The following is a 20,832-nucleotide window of genomic DNA, read 5'->3' on the forward strand; positions in this document are numbered from 1 at the left end:
TTCGACGTGCCAGTCCATCCGAAGAAAAATGATGATTGATCGCTACGTCAAGCTAGCCTAATAAATTTAGCACAAAGACAGAAAGCAAAACCATAAAAGTGAGCAAGTAGTATCTCCGCAAAACAGCATACAACTGATCAACTAGCATATCTTAGAATGATCAACCTACATGCGTGAATACTACTGCTCCCTATGTAGACATATTTTTTTTTTGTCAATTTTTAAAGTTATATTTTAACTAAAGTTTTCTCATAAAATATATTATTTATAGCTATAAAACCTATATAGTGTTACATTATTTTGAATTATAAATCTAGTTATATAATTTTTATATATTAAATATTCTTATAATTTAATTCACTATTAATTAAAGTATACAAAATTTATTTTTTCTAAAATAAAATACACATACTATTTTTAACAGAGGAAGTATATCTTAGCTGAACATATTTAGAAAATAAATATTATTATCTTAGCTTTTACATTATAAAATATATATAGCCGTCCATTATTACATTATTATGATTATAAGCCCACCCACGAGATAACAAATAGTCATTTAAAAATAAAAATCATAAAAATTCTACTCTCAAACACAAATTCTACTAGTAAACTTCTATCTGTATAGTCTCGACGTCCCGTCGCTATGTGGTGTCGTCCCTTCTAAATGTACAAATATCTATAGGTCATGTCCGCCTTTTATGGGGGTAAGAAACAGCGTTTCACCGGGGCGAGCGTGGCACCAACTCTGGCCGTCCTACGCCGTAGGCTACATCCGCGCGCGGCACAGCGGGCAGGTGGCCGCCTCGCCGCTGGCGACCCAGGCATCGATGCACGCGACGTGGAACGCGTGTGGACAGTAGCACAGCTCCGCGACCTGGCACTCTCCCACTTCCAGTCCGGCCAGGCAAATCGCGCAAACGGCTGCACCCTCGTCGTCCTCTGCGCCCTTGTCTTCCACCGGCCTGGCAGCCTGCCGTCGCCTGTACCACGGAGCCGTGGGCGACCGCGTCCCGGTCGATGGCGAGCTGGGCGCCCATGACGTCGCCTCCAGGAAGCGCTCCACCGCAGCGGCTTCCACGTGCTCACCCCACGGCTCTCCAGGCAGCTGCGTCTCGCCTTGGCACGGCACGACGCCGAGGCGGTCCAGGAGCACCCTGGCGATGAAGCAAATGACGTCGAGGAGGTGGAGCAGAAGCAGGAGGTTTTGTCGCAGCGGGAGCTCGTAGCTGCGATCACAGCAGAGATGGGTCATGGTAGTGGATTGGCAATGCTCAAGCTTCGTGGTACTGGGTGCGTGCATATCTTGCAATAGGCGTTTCTCTATAAATCGCAATTCGCAAGTCTGTTTGGTGCTATCGATCAATAGCGGAGGTTGTGAGTTGGCTATCAGTTGTACATTGGAGAGAAGAATCAACAATCACGTATCGTAGCCATGAAGTTGACATGATGGTATTTTTAACGTGGACTCGTTGCAGCTCCTGGACCACAGACGTCGTAGCAGTTGTCAACACCGGCGCTTAATGGAACCTGAATGATGGGGCCCAACTCCAACGGTGAAACACCGGGCTGGATCACAAGTTGGAGAGGATGGGAATTTCGGACGTCTGCCGAGCTTCTTACAATGCTAATAGTCAGTTAAGTATAATTTCACTAAGTTGGTTCCGATTCGAAGCACAACATTTTTTAAAGGAAAAAAAAATACAAAACTCCCTAAAAGTCACTTGGATTTTGACTTCCCTAAAAATTGTTTTGTTGCAAAAAAACCCCCAAGGTTTGGTTTTATTGCAAAAACACATCTAAGAATTCAAAAAAATTTAAAAAAATCACAAAAAATTCTAAAAAAACTAGAGACAATTCTAAGACCTTTTGTGAAATTTGTTTTCAAAAATATTATCCTTTGCATCATATTTAATGGAGAGGAAGTTTGAAAAAAAAGAAAAACGTGCAACTCATTTATTAATTCGAGTTAAATGCATAGTTAATTATTTACTAATCCAAAAATCATGAAACCAATTTTTTTAGTCTTCTTACATGATCCTTCTATCTTCTAAAAATGCATGAAATCTTGAAATAGTTATTGTAACATGCAGGATTGAGTAAATGTGTTGCAGATAGATTAATTCACAACTAATCCATAACACCCCCAAAATTAATGAAACCACTTTTATTAGTTTACTTAAACAATTATTTGTGTAGGAAAAATAATGGTAGACATGACAAAGTTAAAATAACATGAGTTAATAAATGAGCTGCACATTTTTTTTCCAAACTTCCTCTCCATGAAATATGATACAAAGGATATTATTTTTGAAAACAAAATTCACAGAAGGTCTTAGAATTCTCTCTAGTTTTTTTAGAAATTTTTTATGATTTTTTTTTGAATTTTTGGGAGGTTTTTTTTAACAAAGTTAAACTTTTAAGGGTTACAATAAAACAATTTTTGAAGGGAAATGTCAAAATCTAAATGACTTTTGGGGGAATTTTTGCATTTTCCCTTATTTTAATGAAATATCAGGAGACAACCTCCTCTTTGCTTTTTTTTTTTTGAATTTTGGACGTCAAAGAAGCCTAATCCACCGATACTGTTCTGACTACTGAAGTCCTAAGCCGCGGCCGTCTGGTACTCGGACATATGCTCCGCCGTCTGTAGCCCACACGGTCCACGAATAGCGCATATCACGGCCGCGCGCTTGGCTTCGTCAGGCCTCAGCCCTGAGGTGACGACCCACCAGCATGCGGACGGACTCATCCAGGGAGAACCAGACGAAAAGGCCGAGCCTGCTCCACGAGATGTTGTGGAGCGGACGGCCTTTCTTGGAGCCCCGAACCGCGCCAATGCTGGATTGCATTGGGTTGCCCTCGTACCTCTCCATACGGCCTACGTAAGGTCGTTTGTATCAAAGGTGGCCCGCTCGTATTATTCTCAGCTGGGCTATACTTGCGTCTTTGTTTTTATGCTTTACATTGGCGAGTTTTTATTTTAAATATATTTTATTTTTATTAGTGTAGCAAAATTAGACGGCCATTTTAAAAAATAATGAAACTAGGTGCTTGTCGTCCAGCCATATGACGACAGGGAAAATTCGTCCATTAAAAGGACAGCAAGGTAGGATCCATCATTAGCAGCAGATTATGTGATCTGCCGTCCAATGAATGAGTGATTTTTAGGTATGTCGTCCAATGGGTTATCTCACTATACATTACATCTTTAAAAAATCATAAAATTTTCATACAAATTTAGATCATAATGATTTTTATATAAAATTATAGTTTTTATGAGATATATAACTTTGTAATTGACCATCTTTTCATTTGAAAACATTCGGATCTACAATTTTCAGATGCAAAGGTTATGACAACTTTCGTCGAGAGCTACAATTTTTATATAAATATCATCTCTATCCAAATTCATATTAAAAAGTTATGATTTTCAAAAATATGTTGCACAATGAGTAACCCTGTCACCCCATGAATATGGGCAGGCCTAAAAATTACCTATTCACCATGCAACATATCATATAAATTACTGTAAATGGTAGATCCCACTTTGTCGCCCTTTCATTTAGTGATTTTTACATATTGCCCAACGAACGGGTGACATACGCCTGGTCTTTGAAACACCCAATAGTTTTGTTAAATTAATAAAAATAAAATATATTTCAAATAAAAGCTCTTGCATTGGCTACCAGCTGCCTTGTTTTGGGCTTGTGTTTGTGGGCCAAATTAGGCCGAAACTTGACAAGTAAGATTACTAACATGAGCCAATTAGTGTATTCTTTGTCAGAAAAATGGAGCCTAACGCCATCGAAAAATCCAAAACATGATCAAACAGCACCGAATCGAATCTAACTTACGACTGCCCAAAAGTCTCGTAGTTCTCTTTGCGTATCTTCTCTGACGCCATGGAAATATTAGACCGACTTATGGCTGATGGGACATGCCGGCATAAGTGAATCGGATGTTTCAGGGGAGCTCTTTTCAGCTGTCATTGGCATACGCGAAGAAACTTTTGGAGGACATAAACGACGAAAATTTCAGAGGCTAAGTAATCGGAGGTGACACAAGTCTCATATCGAGAAGATTTGCCGGTGGTTCTTGGTAAAGAGGAGATCTGGCGGTGAATAACGCGCACCAGATCAAATGAAAATGTACAGGCGGTGTCGGCAAAAGAGACAGTACGTCATTTCGTCAGCGTTTGTTAATTTTGGACTTTCATTGCACTCGCGGCAAGCAAAAGCGATGCTCTCTGCGCTGCGGTCGGTGCTCGGCGGTCGAAAAAATGACGCAAGACAAGTATACCGAAAAGGATGTATTAGGTTATAATTATAATTTCAGTAATTAATGATAATTTAGTCAATATGATTAATATATTTATTAAGTATATATTTTAGTAGGTCTCATCGATGCAATATATAAAGAAGTCATCGTAGCCAACATAAAGTTTGGTTGAATTGAAAAAATCTTAGAAAAATATACTCATCGGATAGTTCGGTGCTAAAAGAACTGTACGTACTGGAGGCTTATGTCTAGATGCAGTTATACCTCACCGGATGATCTAGTGTCAAATGATCACCGAATCACTAAAATAATTGATCACGTCAAAAAGGAGAAAAAATACCAAGAGTAAGAGGGAGACAAGTGGAAGAGCTAAAGCATTTGCAAACATAGGAAGATGAATGAGTAAAAATGAAGATTCAAGCTCAAGTGATGAGAGTTTTGTCACCCACTCATCCAAGAGAAACTCTTTCTTAAAGTCATCATTGCGTAAATCGTTATCTCACAAATATCTTATAGCCAAATCTATGAATAACGTTGTAAGTGATGATGAATTCGATGATAATTTCTTCTCTTAAGAAGAACTCCTTCATTTGATCAATGAGTAACAAAATACACTTAAAAAATAATCTAAAGAAGTTAAAAATTCAATATCCTTAATAACATATAATGCTACATTTGTTTCTAATTATGAGCAATTATTGAGCAAATTTAATTTGCTGGACAAGAGCATAAAGAGCTTAAGCTAAAATTTGAGTGCGTTGAATCTCAAACTATGATCCCTTTTAAGCAATCTATATCTCTATTTAATTTCAATTCTAAGATAGGTGTTTCTACTTCTTACGATGATTTAATTGGTATATCATGCTCACCCTTTTGTAATGAGATATGCAATGAGAATATTTTTTAGAATCATCTAATGACCTCATTACACAAGAGAATGGTGAACTTAAGAAAGAAGTAGAGAAACTCAAGAAGGACTTGGTAAGATTGAAGGACAAGAATTATGTCCAACCTTCTCAAGATAACCATGCAACCATAGTGAACAAGCTAGCATAATGGTCCATCGTGATATGCTTCAAGTGTTATAAAAAAAGTCACAAGTCTTTCTAATGTAAACAAATCAAGAAGGAGATCAAGAAGAAGAAGGCGACGAACATCTCTAACAAGACCTCCAACCTCTATACCAAGCCCAACTATAAAATCAAGACCAAGAGTAACTACTACAAGCTCAAGAAAAAGGACAAAAGCAAGATGGTTGCATATATAGTTGGTAGAAAGGACTGAAGGTGGAATCAACCTATTTAGGTACCCAAGGAAATTGTCACTAACATGAAGAGGCTCTAATCGGTTTGAGTTATAAAGAAGACTTGAAGGCCGAGATGGCTATGGGGATTTAAAAACTTGGCTCGTAAGATGAAGTGAAAGTTCAAGCAAAAAAGCTAACTATACAAGATTGGATAATTTAATTAAGATCATGATCATTATATACCTAAATATCCATAAAAAGAGGTAAATGATAGCTAGATCTTTGTCCGTGTATTTTGTTTTATATCTAGATCATTTGTCTTGATTAGGATTGCATGTGCATATTTCAATTTATTACAAGATTTAGTGTAGGTTTTTATATGGTAGGTTGCATGTGTTTATCTCTTTCTTATGAGCAACTTATATGGTTTATTAGTTGTAAGTTTTTTATGATACTAGTTTCATAATTGGTATCTTTTACGTGTCATGAACCAATCTATAGGATACCTTTCCCATTGTTATTAATAACAAGGGCATATATCTCGCAAGTATTTAATACTTGTATGCACACATTTAGGGAGAGTATATCCTATATGTTGTGATTTTGAGACTAGCATGTGTTGCAAATTATATCTTTTATAGTCTCATGGAGTAATCAACACGTCCCCGGAGGTATTCAATGCTTAAATGCTTTAATTGGTATCATTGTCAATTCATGTTTACGTTTAAGCTACCTCAATGCGTGATATAAATTAAACTTTCTACATATATTGTCTAGATATGCATATATTGTTATATTCTTATAAGCGTTATTCACAAGTGGATCTTATCATATGTATGCACATATATAGAGGGAGTTTAAATCATATTATGTAAGTTTTATGAATTGTGATTCGTGTACTTTCATTTCAATTGGTAACATATTCTTATAATTGTATCCTCACAAGTGGTATATTTTCAATTGGTATTATTTCTATGGATCATAATTTATGAGACTATCTCCCATGTGCTCGAATGCTCTTCCTCGAGTTGAACATGTGTTTATAGTCCTTATTGAGATTGTTGACAAAAGGAGAGAAGTTTAACGACCAAAGCAAGAGGCATGCCTTATGAAGAAAGAAGATGCCTAGGGATACTAAGATTCACAAAAGGGGAGAAGCCCAAGATTAATAAAGGGTGACTCATCTACACAAGAGCATGCAAATAGATAAGCTCTTGTATGGGTCGTTTAAGGGAGATAGTGACAATAGAGAAATGAGGGCCACAACAAAAAGGGGGCTAAATGGTAAGAACATGCATCAAAGCAATATGGTAAGGCTTTGTGCTCTTTACAATTGGCATTATTTATTACTTGTCACTTGCTTTGGTTGTGTTGTCATCAATCACCAAAAAGAGGAGAGATTGTAGCAAAAATAACTCTATTAGGCTATGATTATGATTTTGGTGATTAATGATAACATAGTCAATGAGACTAATATATTTGTCAAGTATATATTTTAGTAGGTCTCATGGATTCAATACATAAATAAGTCACTGCAATCACGATAAAGTTTGGTTGAATTGGAGAAATCTCAGGAAAAATGTACTCATAGGATGGTCTTGTCCTGGAAGAATTGTACACATCAGAGCCTCGTGTCCAGAGGAAGTCATACCTCACCAGATGGTCTAGTGTCAAATGGGCAGAAACAGTGGAGCATTGTTGAGAAAGGGAAGAATGTAGATAGCTTCACCGGATGGTATGGCGATTGGCTTGTGCGCACCAGAGGATCACACCGAAACATTTCTACCATAGAGGCTACAACTGTTGAAGCAGATGGATAAACTAACCGGATAGTCCGTGATCATAGAGAAAGTTACACCGGAGCATTTCGAGGGAAAAGAAGAGAAGATCAATAGATAAAAATCTCTTGTGCCGAGTTTGCTCTCTCTACCTTATTTACGTTTCTACATTTACATACTTGTAATCTACCTTTGCACATTTATCTTCCTAGAATAGTTTGCTAGGATTGGCAATAGGTTGTAGAATTTTTTTGAGCGGTAGAGTAGACACACTAGATAAACTTATAGCACATTTAGATAAAAATTAAGATAGATTTATCTTATGAAGTTTTTTTGAGTCATATAGGTTTCTAAGTGTTCTAATTCACCTCCTCTTAGGACATCATCGATTCTCACAACAAGAAGAAGGGAAGCCACATTTCGAAAAGCAAACTGCAATAAAAACAGTTGTCTACTCACAATAGGAGGGTAAAAAATTGTCAAAAGCAACAGAAGTTGACAGGGTGACAGCGAGATTTCCCGCAGGGCCACAAGGCTAGCAGAGCCCAAACTACACGGCGTCCCTGCAGGAGCGCATTGCTGTGCGCTTGTGGCTGGGGAAGCTGTCAGTAGTGCATGCATCCAAACAAGCGTGGATCACGGGGGCGCCGCTACTGTGGAGGCGCGCCACCCATGCAAATTCCGTCCACCCACCGATCGTTCCACGGTCCCCTGCAGTGTGATGGCTCCGGAAAACATCGCCGTCCGATCGAGCACCGCCAAGCAGCTCTGCTTCACTGGTTTCCCTCTCGTTTTCGTCCTCGAGTTGCTTCGGCATCCAGCGTGTTGTATGGGAGACGGCAGGTGGTGTGCCTTTTAACTCCCCCCCCCACCCCACCCCTCGATTTGGTGCGTCAACGCATCGGCGGGTCAAGATGCTCCGGCTTGATGTCGAGTACGGACACATGCCGATTTCGGAGCCATCAGCGCACAGGCTGAAGATTACGTAGCTTGGTGACTTTGATCTGGTCTGGTCTCGCCTAGTACGTACAGAGCTAGAAGCCCAGAAAGTCGTCGCAGGATTTTGAGTACACAAGTGGCCAAGCAAGAGGTGATGTGCTTCCAACGAGCGTGCCTTCTTCGTCAAGGCAAAAATTACAACTGGGAAGATCACAGTCATGCAAGAAAATGATTGTTTCTTTCCCATATATTCAAAGCTTGATTCATGTGTTCAGTGTATCTTCTGCCTCAAGCAATAATAACCTTGGGTAATTGGGTTATTGTACGGTACGTACATGCCTTTCAACTGTTCAATCCCGTTATTAGATACCTGGATGTCTGTATAAGGTGCAGGTGTTAAAAACTGCAGCCGAGATGATCCACTACATTCAGACAATCAGTCACACATATACGGAGTCACATTTACATTGTCTGTCGTGTGGAAGGATCCGAGGAAGAAAAGCACTCCAAGCCAGCAAAACTAATTAATATGCTACGAGTAATTTGCTAGCTTAAAGAATGCAAATCTAGACGCACCAGATCAGCGGAATAAAAATATAGTAGTCACAAAAAGAAACACGTATTTACCACACTTCAGTTGACTGAAATAGCTCGTGATTTCAATTGACGAAGCAACAATGGCAGCCAGAGTTTTAGGGTTAGGGTTACTAGGTTTTCAGGGGCTCTAGTGGCTAGTGGGCTTAGAAAATAGGTTTCGAGGAGGGAGGCAGGCCAAGCAACAATGGCAGCTAGAGGAGATGGGTGTGGGGCAAGGTAGTGAGGCTGCGGGGATGCCGCTGGCTGCGGGGTGCGGGATAAGGATGGTGGGCCAGCGTCAGGGTGGTGGTATCACAACCGCTTCGGTTAACGTGACAGGGGTGATGGAGGTAGGTCTGAAGGCGGGGATGCCGTCGGGGACGGTCGGTGGAGGGCAGGAAGTGGGGCGCGCACGTGAGACAGTGAGATGGAGAAATCGCGAGAGCTGGCGGGAGGTTGAAGATGACGTGAGCGATCATTCGATCTACATCCAACGGCTAGTGGCGTCGACCGGAACAATTCGCTAATTTCAGTTGAGTGATTTTTAGCAGCCCACAAAGAAAAAAGTATGTTCATATGTCGTAAGGTTTATTACTCCTAAAGCGCAATCTGGAGGTGACACGTAGAGTAGATAAGAATTTTGCGTGTGATGACCTCACGAAGATGGTTTCTCGTCAACAGGTCAAGAGTCAAGCAGTGATGCCATCCTTAGCAAACTGTTGCTTTCTAAATGGCCGGGTGTCGACACCGTAATCGATGGGCATGCGGTTAGTCTCCTGGTTAGTTGAAATCTATCCTGTCAGCAGGTCCTATCTAGACACACGGATTGAAATATTGAAATCTAGATTCCTATAATTTAGTTTCCGTAACTTCTTTATTTCGATAGAGTATTTCTGCCTTCATCCTCTCCTAAATTTATCTCTTTTCCCACTTCACCTTTCTCTCCATCTCCAGCAAGCTCTGGCAAGTTTCTAGGGTTAGAGCTTCGGGAACGTTAGTGTCTGGGGTTCTCTGTGCATTGGGCTTAGAGGTAAGGTCGAGAAGATAGACCGGCTTGATGGTGATGGTGCGGGCTACAAGCTCCTTGTCCCACACATCTAACCAATGCTAGCGTAGGGTGGCAATGTAGCATGGATGCCATCGACCCAGTGGTGGAAGACCTGCAACGGATGGGGTCGAGGCGACGACGACTAATCGATGATCTATCAGAGACGAGTTAGTGTGACTGTGGTGGGAGCCGTCAGAGACGAGGAAGGTGCATAGGTAGGAGAAGGACGTGGCGGAGAAGCTCATCAAAGTCGAGGAATGAGACATGGTGGGGGGGGGGGCTTTGGACTCACCAGTGAGCGGCAGGGCAGTCGCATGTGGTGTAGCGGCGAGATGAGAGAGGTGCGCAAGGGGGGGGGGGGGTTAGAGCGATGGCGGTGGGATGAGAGAGATGTGCAAGGTGGGGTTGAGCGATGTGGCATTTTGGTAAAAAAAAATTAGGTGTTGGAAGCCCAAATTAAAATATCAGAGTGTGGGGACAAACCGTCCCTGCTCTTTCAAATATTTTGTAAAATAATATTATTTTATTAAAAATTATAAAAATAATATTTAAATTTGATATTTGTATAAATAGGTACTTATCAGCAAATGGAGTGCTAATTAGGGATCTTTCGGTGCTCCACGTATCGACATGCTAGTGGCAGTGGGCCCTAAGGTCTATCAGCATTCTATGTGCTCACATGTCCTGCGTCCTACAGATAATATTTAAAGAAAAATTCATAACTTTTCCATACAATTTCAGATAGGGATCGTCTTTATATGAAAATTATACATATCGACGATATCTAAAACTTTTTAATTAAACACTTTTCCATTTAAATCAGTTTAATACAAAAAATGACTATAAATTTTAGATCTGAAAAACTAGATCTAAAATTTATTGTTACTTTTTGGTATCTAAACAGATTCAAATGAAAATGTGTCCGATTACAAAATTATAGATATCATTGATATGTACAATTTTTATATAAAGATCATCTCACTCCGTCGATAGTCCTAGGACCCACTACCACATAGCATTTCGTAGTCGGTATTTCACATACCGACTTGTATCTATTTTTGCAAATATCGGATTTTAAGTAATATTTTTATAATTTCTAATAAAATAATATTATTTTGAAAGAAAGTTCCTCTTTCAAACATGCCTTTTGCTCGGTAATATCATATTTCCATAGCTCTATGTGCTACCAAAAACTATTTCTAGCGTGGAGGGACATTCAACACGATCATGCACTTTGCTTCTGAATACATTTTTTGCGTGTGCTGCTCGTTCTATAGGCGCTTAGTTAGCACGCCTACCTAGATAATGACGTAATGCTTACGTGCTGTACTTGACAACGATTAGATTACTGACGCATCCCGCACGATTGGGAATAAACACTCCTAGTAGATTCGCATCTTGGCAGAGACCAGATTATAGAACAATTAGTAGTAGCACTCTACTCGGCAGGCAAACACGCTAGATATTGTTAATTAAGAACTTCCCTGAATTTAGCTGTCAGTGCAGAAACTATTATACTCTTTGATCAATTCATATCAAAAAAAAAAAAATCCTTGAATTGATAAACTTATACGTGGCAATCCAGTGGATATCCATGCATGCACTACTAGTTCGACCGGATGCATGTTCACTTCGTGAAAGTTCTCTGAGTTGCTGATGAGCAATGAGTAGTCCTGTCATGTCCCGAAGGAGGACCTTTTTCCGTCATCTTTCTAGCCTCACAAACTACGTATCATATGTCATCTTTAAACTTTGCCGGCCCCAAATATTATTCCATCTGGACTACTTATGCATATGAACTAATGTGGTACAGTTACATAGAAATTCGGAACATGAAAAGAATTACTGACATACATGAAAAAATAGAACTAACATATTTGCACGTGAATGTCGAATATGTAACCTTGATTTGCATGGAGACCCATGCATGTGTTTTCTCGAAGCGCTGCTCTAGTTGGCTTTTAGGGTAGGGCGTTTGGGTTAGGCTGGCCTATGTTAACTGTGCCTCTAGGGTTAGAGCATGTACAATGAAGTATTTATTAAAAAAATAGTGTTTTTTCTTAACTGCAGTAGCAAATGTGCTTAAATGGAGAATAAAATGTTTACTTAAACACCATTACATATATTAGTGGTAATAAGATAGTTAACAACATCTAAACACCTATAATATTTGTTAGCATTAGAAATTATAATATTTATTTTGATGTTTAACACTTATTATTTAAATATCTAGTTATAAGCATCTAGCATTGTTCATCTCATGGAGATGCCGGGTTGGAGGGAAGTGGGCAGTGGAGGTGGTGCGAAGAACGGCAAGTGGTGCGACGACTGAGAAAGAGGTGGGAGACGTATGCCTTAGATCTAGATTCGGTCTAAAATTAAACTACGTTGCGCGAAAAAGAAACACTCGGTTACCGACTCCATAAATAAACCGGCTGAACCTGGATCTCAACTCGGTGGACTTGGAGCAACCGGTAGCGCTAGCACTAAGCCCAGTTCTATCCCTGCCGGTCACTGAGCGCGTTAACGCGAGGTCTCCGCCTCCAGTCGAAGTCCCTCGCGCGAACCCCTCGTTCCCTTCCCCTAGCTAGCTTCCGAGATCGAACGTCGTGATCTCTCCGGCCGATCCATGGCAAACCAGCTTCTGTCCACCGTCGAGCGTCGTGAGACCCTCCCGGAGAGTTATATCCGGCCCGAGTCCGACAGGCCGCGGCTCGCCGAAGTGAAGAACGACAGCAACATCCCGCTTATCGACCTCGCCTCGCCGGACAAGCAGCGCGTCATCGCCGAGATTGGTCTGGCTTGCTGCACCTACGGCTTCTTCCAGGTCTCGACTTAGCTTACCTAGCTAGGTTATGTTCCAGCACTATGCTTCAAAATTCATTCAAACATGGCGGCTTAACTTCTTCAAAGGCTTTAGAGTTTAACTAGAACATGCTTCGGCACTTGTCATCATGCATGACGTCTTCATCTAAAAAAATATCATGCATGACGTATTGTTTTCTCCTCCAGCCAAGCATGTCGTCTTGTTGAACATTTGAGCTCATGCACTCATGCCCCCCTGATGTAGACCGCATCCTTAACACTTAATGATACTCTACACGCCCTTATTATAATTTCTCTTACTAGGTTATAAACCACGGGATAGCAGAGGATCTACTGAATAAGGTGATGGCCGTCGGGCTGCAGTTCTTCCGTCTCCCCCCGGAGGAGAAGGCGAAGCTGTACTCCGATGAGCCATCCAAGAAGATAAGGCTCTCCACAAGCTTCAACGTCCGCAAGGAGACGGTGCACAACTGGCGGGACTATCTACGCCTTCACTGCCACCCGTTGGAAGAGTTCTTGCCCGAGTGGCCGTCCAATCCTGAACCGTTCAAGTAAGAATGCATCACTTCCTACAATTTTTATATATAATGGAGCCTACTGACAAATGACTTTACTGGAAGTACAATTTGGTCTTGTCATACGTTCGCTATTATGTATTTACGTCCAATGGTCACAAAAGGTGAGTCTGTCGAAGGGTGGACTCCTATCGTAGGGATTCGGAGGGACTCCTTTTTGAGATTCGGCCGGAGGGATGATTCTGAATATGTTTGCGGGAGAAATAAATGGGTGTAAATATAATGACAGGTGGGATGGAATGATCAAATGCAGAGAGAAGTAAGTGCACTGGAGGTTTTTAGACAAGTTCGAGCCGCACTGAGCGTAATACCCTACTCCTGTGTGAATGCTATAAATGCCCTGAAAATGTCCCTCAGGGATGTTGCTGGTTACAAGAAAGTTTGTCTATCCTAGAGCTTCGGGCTCCTTGTTCTTCGATGGTCTCAGCTTCTGTGCTTGTACTGAGGTTCCTCAATCTCTGAGAATGTCGTACTGAGCGCTGGAGAGCTCTCTCAAAGTCCGTCGAGCTCTATCTGCTCTGGATCTCTCTCTGCTGGGTCTTCTGGATCGCTCTGTCGGTTCCCTGTGTCCACCGGCTCCTCTTTAAATACGTCGGCGGTAGCGTGCCCCGAAAGGGAGGGCACGAGTTCCAAGGTGCCATAAATGGAAAAGCGGTCATTATGGGCTGCTGCGCGATGCGACGGCGGGGTTGAAAACGTGCCCCCGCCCGGTCTCGGACATCATGATGGTGCTCCGCAACGGGCGCCGCGGAGAGGGCCCATCGGGCAGCCACCGAGCGGCCCGGCATGCCCGTTCGGTCTTGTACGCCTGCCACAGCAGGGCGACAGGAGGATTGCCTCGGGCCCCGTAATGCTATCCTGAGGCACGCTGGATGACGCGGGATGGGACCCATGCATTAAATGTCCCCACGCCCTTCTGCCATAATGTGGCAGGGACTGACACCGAGCGTGGCAGGAGCAGTTGGAAGTGACAGGCCACGCGCGCTCTTAAATACGGCATTGGACCTTTCACTGGCTGACACCTCACCGCTGGACCCCTGTGGGGGCCACCGACGAAGGACTTCTTGGGCCGTCGGGGTACGAGTGCTCGGGGATCACTGTTCACATCCCCGAGCACTCTCTCCCGGAAACATCCTCTCTTGGTCTTCGGGGAACCGGATGCTCGGGGGCCACTGTTCGCGGCCCCGAGCACTCTCTCCCGGAATTGACTGTTCGGATCCTCGAGGAACCGAGTGCTCGGGGCTGCGAGCACTCTCTCCCGAAACTACCTTCCTTGGGTGCTCGGGGTACTTGGGTGCTCGGGGGCCACTGCTCGCAGCCTCGAGCACACCCTTCCCGGTACTCGGCTTTTCTGGTTATCGGGGGACTTGGGTGCTCGGGGGTCACTATTCATGACCCCGAGCACTCCCTTCCCGACACTTGATCTTCGCAGATCATCGGGGAACTTGGGCACTTGGGGACCACTGCTCGTGGCCCCGAGCGCCCTCTCTTGGGACTTAGTCTTTTCGTACCTCACGGAGATGATCCCCGCGGGAGGGCGCCGCGTGGCGGATTGCTGACCTGGCCTCGGGATTCGGGGACTCCTGATTCCTGATTCACCGACAGAGTCAAACTTAAAAAAAAAAAGAATCAGGAAACTTATAAATACAGATCTATTTTTTCTTTCAGAGCACTTAGGTGATAGAGAGTTAAACACATGGAACGCAATATATGAAAACCGCTCCAGGTAAAATCAATACACCTATATACGTGACGTCGAACCCTATATTGTGTTCATGGATCAATAGCTGATACATATATTTTCAACAAAATAACATCATAGTCATACATTGATTATATTATAATACCATAAATAGAATCTCACATAGAATATACATCCCTAAGTTCATTAGGATAAAGACATATTAGCCAACTTCAAAGAGTCCATAGACAACAACACAACTACAACAAAAACAACAAATACACCCAACGTCTAAGAGACAACTTAGGTGCGAATGTAACCTTATTCTTCTACTCTTCATCTCAATTGCCGACATAATCGTTCTTTAGTTCTTCATCTGAATTCAATGGGTAGATAAATGCTTAAGGAATGAAACGAGGATAAGACCATAAGTCTTATTTTTAGTGGAAAGCCAATTTTTATACAAAGTCTAGTTTGTGAAACAAGGTTTAAAGCATTTAAGGTAAAAAAGGTTAAATCAATATTAGGGTTGTTGCATTGGAGGATATATCTATCCCGTTAGTTCTCAAGTTTTGTACTTCGTAGACACCATGGTTAGAATTTTCAAAACACAGGCACACAACCCACTCACACAAAAAAAATACACGGTAGTCCCACCTTATTGAGGTATCTATCTTACTCACCCTTGTAAAATTAGACTTTAGGCTTTCATTAATCATATTTTAATTCACTTGCACCGCCAAGCGCACACAAAATTTCACATATTTTCGCAAAAGCTTGATTATTACAAGTGTTTGATATGATTCTTTTCAACATCATGATAAGTCTTAAGCATACTAGTATTCTTTACAACATCATGATAAGTCTTAAGCATATTAGTAATAAAGTAATAATCCAAACAATCAATGTCACATTACTTAAATTAAGTATGCATGTTTATACTATTTTCAAATTCGGCACTAGTCGGTTGTGTTTATAAAACATAGGTAAAATATGATCAAGGAGTGTAGTACTTGTCTTTGTTAAAGTCTTCTTCTGCTTCTTTCTCATAATCAAGATCCTCAGGTTCCTCCTCAAACACTCCCTCCAGATAGGCAAATTAACGCTGAATATGTAAACTACAACAAAAACTACCCAAATTCTAATAAATATAACAAAAATTTAAATGAACTCTAAAATTTATGAAATGGCATAGATAGATGATCTTAAATTTAGATAAATTTTGATGGAAGAGCCATAAAAGTTCAAATTGAATAGGAGAAATGATTTTGGAAAGATTTACCAAAAGGTTAATTGCAAAAATTAGAAAGGGGAAGAACATTCTTAGGATATTCTTTGAAAAAGGATTTTGGAAAATGCCTAGTTACTGACATATGGGACAAGACCCATGGTCAAGTTTGACTCGCTCGACGGTCAACGGGGTTGTACTGTGATATGGACTAGGTTCATAGGGTTTGTGCACCTGATCTATGGGCTCATGGACTGGGCCTTATTGGTCTGTGGACTAGCAGTGGACTAGAGAGGGTGGTGCACCGTGAGCCTGCTTTGGTGGTCCAAGGCTAACACGGCAGAAGTGACTGGGCATGAGGGATGACCACGTCGGCATTTAATATGATGTGGTAGCAAGTGAAGGACACGTGGCTAGCCAGACTAATTTGGTCACCGGAACAGGGGCTCTGCAGTGGCAGCGCAACGGGCAGCTCAGGGTTTCCGACGTCAGGCACGACTACACATTGGCGGCCCGTGGCCTACTTGACGGGGTGAAGGTGATGTTAGGGTCGGTGTGGCCGGAGGGTCGCCGGAGTGGTGGTGAGAGGCAGCCGAAGGTGGAGCCGGCAATGGTGAAAAATGGGTGAGGGGTGTCTGGTTGGGTTAAAAAATTATTTTTTTAGCAAAAAATATTGATTGAGGATCAACTATTACTGTCAGCTGAAGGTTTCAATCAGTAGTAATAACCAATTATATTATCAGTTGAAATTTTCAGTCAGCAGTGATAACCCCTTTACTGCTAATTCCCTAACCGACAGTGGCATCAAGGACTATCATTGTTCGTTGTCTATTATCGACTTTCAAACTAACAATGAAAGTGATTTTGGAGTTGGTAACGAAGACATTTTCTGCAGTAATGTTTACACATGCATGCTGCTTCCGTGGCTGTTTCTAAGCTTCAATCATGAAAATCTGAAGCCTATTTTCTCTCGTTTCAAACAAAAAGACAACCGCAAACTTTCAGTTTCGTGACTTGTAAACCGCCCATCATAATACTGTACTTTTCCGTACATTTCTCTACAGGGAGGTAATCAGCACGTACTGCCGCGAGGTCCGGCGGCTAGGGCTCCGGCTCCTCGGCGCCATCTCCCTCAGCCTCGGCCTCGAGGAGGACCACATCGAGAAGGTGTTGGGCGAGCAGGAGCAGCACATGGCCGTGAACTACTACCCGCCTTGCCCGGAGCCCGACCTCACGTACGGCCTGCCGAAGCACACGGACCCCAACGCCCTCACCATCCTCCTCCAGGACCCCAACGTCGCCGGCCTCCAGGTCCTCAAGGACGACGACCAGTGGATTGCCGTCAACCCCCAGCCAAACGCTCTCGTCATCAACCTAGGTGACCAATTACAGGTAATATGAATATATGATGATGCAATTTTCGAATTGATGCGATGGGTTTTGATGGCTCTAGCTTATATATGCGTGCGTACAGGCACTGAGTAACGGTGTGTACAAGAGCGTGTGGCACCGCGCGGTGGTAAACGCGGCGCATGAGCGCATGTCGGTGGCATCTTTCCTGTGCCCGTGCAACAGCGCGGTGATCAGCCCCGCGGCGCGGCTCGTCTGCGGCGGGGACGCGCCCGTGTACCGGAGCTACACCTACGACGAGTACTACAGGAAGTTCTGGAGCAGGAACCTGGACCAGGAGCACTGCCTGGAGCTCTTCAGAAGCTCCCAGCCGCAGTAGTTATTTTGCACGCTAGAGACTTGCTTGAGCTTTCGCTTAACTTACTGTTTCCTGAATATCTACAACGGTGCGGCCAGCCGGCAGCATTTCGTCAGGAATGCCCCGATTGTACTGTTACTTTGTTGAGTAAGTTTGTCCTAGTAATCTTTTCTTGTACTTCCAGGAAAACTATGCCTTTTCTTGTGCGTGGCAACTCTATGTGCACCGCATTATGCCAATGCGTATGGCGCCGCAATGCATGTCATGCAAAAAGGCAAAGCCTATAATCAGTTAGGCTTTGAGCCTACTGCCGAGACTATATACTGGTACATCTTTGTGGAGTATTATTGTGGTCATCAATGGACTATTTATCTGTATTAACTGGAGCCTTTACAATTGTGTGACAATTAGTACAACTATATTTTCAGTTAGGGGTAGGATCGGTTACAAATTTTCTTTTCTGGGAAGGCAATCACAACTTTTTCAGCTGCATAATAGATAGAACTATACTTTCAATCAAAGACATCAGAATTGTATAGGTAAGACATCTGTACAATTCTCCTGTCTAAGAGTAACTCTTTGGATAAAACATGGTCTTGGTTAAGCAACTTTGATAATCAATTTTCAAAAGCTATATAATTAGTTGTTACCAATCTAAATTGTTTCTATATTAACAATTTGACCACTCAATTCTAAAATGTTATATGTTTCTGAATCGACACTACTACAGAATTCATTTAGTAGGATGTCTCTGTACAAATAGATTTATGAAGCCTCCTATACAAAGGGTACCACAGACGACTTCAAACTAGAACCGTCTGAGAAAATGACAATGAGCAGTTACAACAAAGAGGGACGCTACAGTACAGACGGTTCTAAACTTAGAACCATCTGTACTAATTAGGACATACGTTTCTAAGTTTAAAACTATATGTACTGTTTATTTTTATACAGACGATTCTAATTTAGAACCGTCTGTACTAGTAGTGTCTCACTCATTTTGAGCATATATCTTATATAGATTATTTTTGTACAGTGCTCAGTAATGAACGGCAGGTGAGACGGTAAGAAATGTTTGCGCAAGGTTAGAGGTTGTTTTTTGGACTCATAGAAAACGCACTCACTGTATTTCGCTTGAAAAATTGTATAACTAGCGACCACACCTACATAATAATATAGGGGGCTAATGTGGGTAAGAAAAATATATTTTTAGATTTTTTTACTTAGAAAACTTAGTACAGATGGTTGTAATAACGAGTCATATGTGCAAATGATTTGTACTGACGGTTCAAAAACTATCTTATATTTACTAATTAGAGGCTCTTTTTGATGCCTCCACGTTAATCCTAAGAAAATCTTAGAAATTCTCATAAAAAAGCAAAACATCCAACCATCGAATTAATTGATTGACTAACTATAACTATAGATCAACAAACAGACGAAACAACATAGAAAATTAAAAAACAAATCATAGAGTCCAGCCCCAAGAATACCTTTTTTTCAAAAAAAATATGAGATACGGTAACGACATTAATAATAATAATAATTTCAAAAAATCAAGAAACAAATAAAAATCAATTTGCATAACACATAAAATGAAAAATTATAAATTAGATCTATTCACAAATAATAAACATGATTCCAATATTATGAACAAAAATTATATTTATATTCTACATTCTAATATTTAAATATAAATAGTTGATGTATCTTAACATACAACTATTATTAATACAAATATCTACAATTCAGCCGTAAGCTAAATTTCTATAATTCAGCCGTTATGTAAGTTTAGAATAGATATTACAAAATTTGCATAACATAAATATCTATAATTCAGCCGTAAGCTAAATTTCTAACCTGTGCAGTCGCACGGGTTGATACGCTAGTATGTATAAATCTGATTTGTACACTCTTTTTCATAGATAGTTAAAAAACTATCTCATACGAAATTTTCGAACCGACTGTATAAATTATTTTTCTACTAGTGAGATTGAGTATTTCATAATACAAGTCAACTTTGGATCCATCCATACGATTGGGTGGTCTATTCGCCTTGGCTTAAAAGATTGCTTGTTAATTCTGGCATTCCATGATGTCAGCAACACCCTATGCATGCTGATCAATTTCAAAAGTCACATAAGCCACATATGCAATAGCAACCTATAAAGTTGCAACGCCTAACAACATGCAGTCACATGTTTATTAGTTCGTGCTTAGATGCTGCCACGGTTCAAGTTGTGTAACTTTGTAGCCTCATGGCCTACTTATAATAGACTAATGTTTCGATCAAAGTTTTCTAAGTCTAGTTAGACAACTTTCTCATCACAAATTGCTATCTTAGAATATATTATTAAAGATAGATTTTAAATTCAATCATAGATATAGTTTCCTTTTTGAAAAAGTGTCAGTTATATGGACCTTATTACAAACGGTTATAATTATATTTGTAATAAAGTTACACATAGATGGATTTTCTGGAAAATTGTCTATGCACAATAAGGACTATATACAGTATTTGTTGAAACCCTTTTGTGAGTAGTAAGAGTTGTAGATGGTTTTGTTGAAACCCGTCTGTGTTAATTGTCACTGGTGATTTTTTTTTAAAACCATTTGTTTGATCATTGCTCCTTTATAAGTAAATTTACTTCCTGTTTCTCTCATAGTATGACATACACACTTTCATGATTCACAAATTAAACAATAAATTGTTATGTTGTTTATAATATTGATCACATATTGTTTAGAACATCTATCATACATTATTCAGAACACAAAACATACACATTTACATATCACAAGGGTTAAGAATATCACATATAAATCTAGCTAGATAAAGATCATTGGCAATGTTATCTTCCAAAAGGACAAAATGATAGACATCATGATGACGCCGTTGTCCAGAAGGACGAAATTGAATGACAAACTTGTGTCTATCAACGCCGT

At 41.0% G+C, this 20,832-nt stretch overlaps 2 protein-coding genes across 2 annotated transcripts; one reads left to right on the forward strand and one right to left on the reverse strand.

Annotated features, from left to right (window-relative positions):
* Positions 1–458: 458 nt before the first annotated feature.
* LOC133888683 (uncharacterized) lies at positions 459–1,395 on the reverse strand. The gene has a single exon (XM_062329014.1). The coding sequence runs from the start codon at positions 1,301–1,303 to the stop codon at positions 770–772; it is 534 nt and encodes a 177-aa protein (XP_062184998.1). The 5' UTR covers positions 1,304–1,395; the 3' UTR covers positions 459–769.
* Positions 1,396–12,312: 10,917 nt separating this feature from the next.
* LOC133889068 (flavanone 3-dioxygenase 2-like) lies at positions 12,313–18,253 on the forward strand. Its single transcript, XM_062329516.1, has 4 exons — positions 12,313–12,695; positions 12,998–13,245; positions 17,243–17,570; positions 17,653–18,253. Exons 1-4 carry the CDS (start codon positions 12,498–12,500, stop codon positions 17,905–17,907), a joined length of 1,029 nt encoding a protein of 342 aa, XP_062185500.1. The 5' UTR covers positions 12,313–12,497; the 3' UTR covers positions 17,908–18,253.
* The last annotated feature ends 2,579 nt before the right edge of the window (positions 18,254–20,832 follow it).

Source organism: Phragmites australis, chromosome 13 (assembly GCF_958298935.1).
Source record: "Phragmites australis chromosome 13, lpPhrAust1.1, whole genome shotgun sequence".
Lineage (NCBI taxonomy): Eukaryota > Viridiplantae > Streptophyta > Magnoliopsida > Poales > Poaceae > Phragmites > Phragmites australis.

Bases quoted from the DNA above. Each gene is read 5' to 3' on its own strand.
- LOC133888683 (XM_062329014.1), bottom strand. From the start codon at position 1,303: ATGCACGCACCCAGTACCACGAAGCTTGAGCATTGCCAATCCACTACC.
- LOC133889068 (XM_062329516.1), top strand. From the start codon at position 12,498: ATGGCAAACCAGCTTCTGTCCACCGTCGAGCGTCGTGAGACCCTCCCG. The intron at 12,696-12,997 runs GTCTCGACTTAG...TTCTCTTACTAG, and splicing joins GCACCTACGGCTTCTTCCAG to GTTATAAACCACGGGATAGC. The intron at 13,246-17,242 runs GTAAGAATGCAT...ATTTCTCTACAG, and splicing joins TCCAATCCTGAACCGTTCAA to GGAGGTAATCAGCACGTACT.